The sequence below is a fragment of the Galeopterus variegatus genome, unplaced genomic scaffold (assembly GCF_000696425.1).
Source record: "Galeopterus variegatus unplaced genomic scaffold, G_variegatus-3.0.2 Scaffold2036, whole genome shotgun sequence".
Lineage (NCBI taxonomy): Eukaryota > Metazoa > Chordata > Mammalia > Dermoptera > Cynocephalidae > Galeopterus > Galeopterus variegatus.
In genome coordinates this window covers 172276-178045 of record NW_007728147.1, presented here as the reverse complement: position 1 = coordinate 178045, position 5770 = coordinate 172276, and the positions used below count along the sequence as shown (strand labels likewise).

The window sequence follows — 5770 nt, the reverse complement described above, 5'->3', positions numbered from 1 at the left end:
TTCCAACCACATACCCTCAAATATAAGGAAATCTCACCTTGAGTTCTACATTTTAGGTTTCTATTCTGCAATAGTAAGGGTATAGGGCCGGCCCGGTGGCGCACTGCTACAGTGTGCGGCTTGGGAAGCGCGGCGGCGCTCCTGCCGAGGGTTCGGATCCCACGTGCAGACTGGCCGCTCACTGGCTGAGCGAGGAGCGGGGGCAACACCGAGGGTTGCGATCCCGTTGCCGGTCCCGGTCCGGTACGGGCGCGACACTGAGGGTTGCGATCCATTGCCGGTCACAAAAAAAGACAAAAAGACAAAAAAAAAAAAAAATAGTAAGGGTATAGAAATGCTGAAAATTACTGTATAGGATTGAGCAAAAGAACTGATACCATTGGAAGCCAGGGTTCTCACTATGAAGATGGGGAAATACAAATTCAGAATGAAGGAAAGGAAGAACTTTGGATGGAATGAAATTGGAAGTATTAAATTATGATTTCTAAAATATTTATCCCTACTTTTAAATTATGTCCATTGAAAGGGCCTGTAAGCAATGATACCCCAGTAGCAAAGACCACACCTAGCACATAGATCTTGGTTTCTAAATACCATTTCCCACTAAAAAGGAACCAGGGCTCCTCAGAGAAATGGCTGATTCTCGGGCTGGGAAAGGTATGAGATAAGTCTAAAATAATTTGTGACAGAAAGGAAGCAAGTGCTTGCAGCGGACAAATTTGGGGCAACTTAGGAAGCAAAATAAAAAAGTTCTAAAACAGGTTACAATACATGTTATAAAATAAGAATCCATGAGCCCAAACTAATCATAAATAAGGACATACATACACAAAAGTAGAGGGAAGCACATTTCAATAATAGAATGCTAACTTAAAGTAGAGGGAGCAGAAGTGGAAAAATCACAATTTTGCAACAATGAGCGTAAAGACTGCTCAGGCAAGAATCATCAATAGATGCCAAATCTACAGGTGAAGTTTGATGAGGATCCAGACGTCGGCATGATCTTAAAACGTGTCTCACACTTTAATAAGCTATAGTTGCCAGAAGGAAAATATTAACTATACTGAAGAAACCAGACCACACCTGGACCAGATGATCAAAATTAATACTACTAATAAGCAGCAGATGAACATTGTGGGCCTCTAGATGTGATGTCTTAAAAAGGACATACATACAATGTTCCAGCCAGAAAAGCATCACTGAATCTCATCTTAAGAACCCACCAGAAACTCAAATTGAAAAACATTTCACAAAATAACTGGTCTGCACTCTTCAAAATGACAATGTCATAAAAGACAGAGAAAGGCTGAGGATGTGTTACAAATTAAAGGACACTAGAAGATACAACAACTAAATGCAATAAATGATCCTGAACTGAGAAAAACAAATGTGATAAAAGCCATTACTGGAACAGTTAAAATTAGAATACGAACTACAGATTAGATTCAAGTATTGTATCATTTAAATTTCCCATATTTGATAACAATGGCTGCACAAGAGAATACTCTTGTTCTTAGGAAATACACACTGAAGTATTACCATGTAAAGTGGCATACAGCCTACTCACAAGTAGTTCAGAAAAAATAATGTGAAAATTTGGCAAAATGTTAAGCTCTCTCTATCGTTGTCGCAACTTCTCTGTAAGCCTGAAATTATTTTAAGTCAATTAGTTTCAGAGGGTATTTAATAAGGACAGGCCAGTAAGCCAAAATAGTTGTGGGTCTTCCCGCTATAACAATGTTTAAATCCTTGTTTTCCCCCACAGACATTTCTACATCCTAAATTGGATCAAGATGCAAATACCAGATTTCACCCATTAGTTTAAAATTTTAAGGACTTTAACCCGAACCGGCCAGCCGGGAAAAAAAAAAAAAACACTGAGAACTTTTGAAAGAAATTAAGGTACATACTAAATATTAAAACAGAAAAAGAATTTTATACTAAATTTAGCAAGTTCAGAGAATTTAAGCTGACAGCTATTAGACTTTTATGAAATCTTCCTGTAGAAATAGTTGCACAATGTGCAAAGTATGCCATAACATACAAAAATGTTTAATACATTACTTATAATAGCAAAAAATAAAAAGGTGAAAATCTAAAAATCTACTACTGGAGAAATAGTTAAATAAATTGTGATACATCCACATTGTAAACTATAACACAGTTTTTAAAAATAAAGTATATTATAAGTACAAAAATATGGGTGTATTACATGACAGAATACAGGCTGAAAAAGAAAAATTGCTGGGCCGGCCTGTGGCTCACTCGGTAGAGTGCGGTGCTGATAACACCAAGGCCACGGGTTCGGATCCTATATAGGGATGGCCGGTTTGCTCACTGGCTGAGCGTGGTGCTGACAACACCAAGCCAAGGGTTGAGATCCCCTTACCGGTCATCTTTTAAAAAGAAAAATTGCTGGGCCGGCCTGTGGCTCACTCGGTAGAGTGCGGTGCTGATAACACCAAGGCCACGGGTTCGGATCCTATATAGGGATGGCCGGTTTGCTCACTGGCTGAGCGTGGTGCTGACAACACCAAGCCAAGGGTTGAGATCCCCTTACCGGTCATCTTTTAAAAAGAAAAATTGCTGATGTATCTATTCATACGAAAAATCAGAATTGTGGTTAACGTGTTTATGTATGGGTCCTGAAACAAAAGCCTGAAAGGATGCATGGGAAATAGTTACCAGAGATTGCCCCAGAGAGAATGGTATAGGGGGAAGGGCACTACTTAAAGTGTTAGAATTTTTTCCCTAAAAGACCATGCACTATTTTTACAATTTTAAAAAACCAAACATTTTGTATTCTTAGAACTTAGATTTAAATGTACTTTGATGAAACATGGTATCAGTGAAGAATATAAAATATAATTTTGACATCAAAACTACTAACATATTCTTGTTACTTAGCTATAACCAGATCTATGTTTCTGTTAAAGCACCTTTGTTCTACCAAGTTCCAAGTTTTAAAATTTTAAACTAATGAAGCCAACAATTCCCTTTTGGAAACATATAAGATATCAATTCTAAGTTGAAAAAGCCTGGTTAGTGATAGTAACAAAAATTTAAAAAAAAAACAAAAACAAATATCCACACAAATGTCTTCAACAAAGCTTATCCTGAGAATTATTTCAATTGACAGATCCAAGTATGATCTAAACTATGTACTTTAAACTGCTGTGATTTACAATGGAGAGAAATAATAAATTGTTGAACTTTGAATTACTGACCATTCTGTTATCAATTTTATGAACAGGAAAGATCATCATCATTCAGGTGTCCTTTTACTAACAATACATGCAGGACTATGCAAATACCTGAGAATTAAAGTCAACAAATATTTATTAGGCTGCTAGCACAGTATGTTTGAGGCATTGTACTGTGGTGATATAAAGACAGTCCCTACTCAAAAAAAACCTTATGAAACTGAAAAGAAGTTTTATTTTAAATTGAATGCAATAATAAAATTAAGGACTGCTTCCTCTAAAATCTAAACTCCTTTAATTAGGCAAATTGGGTGACTAACTCTTTCAAACACTGTTAGCAATGTAGTTTTAAGTCACATTCAGGGTACATTTGTAATTAGACAGCGATAACTTTCTGAATAGGATCACTACTACATACTTTGATAAGCAGTGCTTATACTATCAAGTGACAATCATAATTGAGACATTTTGTTTATGATGTGATGTTTGCTTATTCTCCTTTGCGCATAAGTCAATTTCTAGAAACCCTTAGGGAAGCAACTATTTTTTCAGGCATCCAGAATATTATTAGGAACACTATCAAAACAACTTATTAATATAAATCAATAGGCATGCTTCTGTTTACTGTAATTCCATGAATACTCTCAAACTCTCATTACCAGACATGACGCACAGGAGGAAATGTCTATGCTAAGCACCTTGAGAACGCTGTTTCTTTACCTTCGTGTACAAAAAGAACTGTCAATTTTCACTTTCAACATTTCCTGAGCATAACTGAGTCCCAGTATGTGTACAAGTGTATGGGAATAACAGATCTGGTCTCTAACCTTAAGAAGCTCACAATTTAGTAGGGAGAAAGGCGCACAAAAAATCTAGATGACAACATCATTAACGCCTAACTTTCAACAAGAGAAAAAAAAGTAGATAAAAATAAAAACAGTGGAAAATCTTGCTCTTTAAGAAATACATACATTCATACTAGTACTCATCCATTTTCATAAAGCCTTGTTTGAGTCTGCAAGCCCAGTACATTGTGGTAAAAAACAATACTCCAAGAACCTTTGGTTTCACGATTATATGACTTTAGCTTGTCAATCAGTCAGGTTTGGCCTCAGTTACCTCCCTAAAAAATGTATTATCTTACCAGCCTAAACCCGAATCATTTTACCAGCATAAACCAAATTGTCTCCAGTGGCTCTTCCCGCAATATTCATATACGCATCCATCAGATTCCCCACGTAATCATGGCCCAGGGAACCACTGTGAGCAGCTACGTGAATTACAGTTTGTAAACTGAGATAGGCCCTGTATTGTGCTTTAAAAGTTGTGAACTCACAAAATGTATCACAGAGGCCATGATACACTCGTATAAAGATGAACAAGAATAACTGAATATTTTCTCTGTGTACCATTCTAGGACAACAGCAGGGTGTCTTTCCAACCATGAATCCGAGTTTCTGCACTACTAGAACCACGCCTCCCAGAGAAATCAAGGAGACAACAGAAAAACCTCAAGGGGAAGAGCGAGATCTTGGATAAGCCAAGACAAGCCGTTCCTCCCCCCACCAAAAAAGCCCAGTTTTTTTTCCCCCTCCAGCTATGCAGCTGCATCCAGTAGAGAAGCTCTAGATTAGCATCATCTGCACTTCATTCCTTTTCTTTTGCAATAGCTACTCGCCTATAATAAACAGACCTTGTGCTCAAGGGAGAATTTACTTCCCCCTCCAGCAAAAATGAAGTTCCTTATTTTTACTAACAGCGTCTCCAATCAACACCCACCCTCCCTAGGGAGACCAGGCAAGTCTCACCCCGCCACGCCTCTCCCCGCCACTCCAGCTACAAGCCTGACGCCCCACACCCTAGAAATCGCCCCACTTTCCGAGACCCTTCTGCACGGGTGGCGGGGCTCCGGGGAGAACGGAAGAGGCTGGGGGAGCGGCGTGCAGACCCGAGGCGGGGGGGATGCAGCCCAGCCGGTAAGCGCCAGGGTGCCTCGACCGACCAAGGGGCTCGCGGAGCGGAAGAGGAGCGGCGAGTCCGTCCCACCCCCACTTACCCACTTTGTCCTTCCCGTACATGTGCCCGGCCACCTGATGCGAGAGGGGCACACAGCCGTTGAGGAATCGGAGCCTGCCGCTCGCCGGCTGCGGGGTGCCCTCGGAGGCGGCCTCGCTCGCTGGTGGGGTCCGTATTTCTGGGGGGCCGGGCGCCTCCAGCCGGAGGGGGGATGGCGGCTCCGTTGCCATAACGGACAGCAGAAGCGTATGCGGTGGCGAGAGCAGGAAAAATAGGGCGGAGGGAGGGGGCGCCGTAGAACTCGGGGGTCGCTCAGGCTTGGCCGCGAGGAGGCCCGGGGGTTCCTGCGGCTGGTGCCCGCTGAGGCCCGGGGAGGGGGCCCATGACGCCGCGGAGGCGCGGGTGCTCCCCTGCCCAACTCCGGCGGAGCGCGGCTCCCGGCTCCTGCTCCTCTGCCGCCGCGGTCGCCCGCCCCGGCGCTGCCCAGGAGACGGAACCGAGCCGAGGAGCGGCTGCAGCGGCGCCCCGCGATCCCCGGGGCCCTGACGGCG

At 42.2% G+C, this 5770-nt stretch overlaps 1 protein-coding gene across 1 annotated transcript in view; it reads right to left on the bottom strand.

The window, feature by feature from the left end:
* Positions 1-5763, bottom strand: part of IPMK (inositol polyphosphate multikinase) — a 59976-nt gene extending 54213 nt beyond the window's left edge. Inside the window, exon 1 of the mRNA XM_008580150.1 lies at positions 5260-5763. Coding sequence (XP_008578372.1) covers positions 5260-5449 — 190 coding nt within the window. The 5' untranslated portion in view covers positions 5450-5763. The remainder of the gene's footprint in view (positions 1-5259) is intronic.
* Positions 5764-5770: the final 7 nt, after the last annotated feature.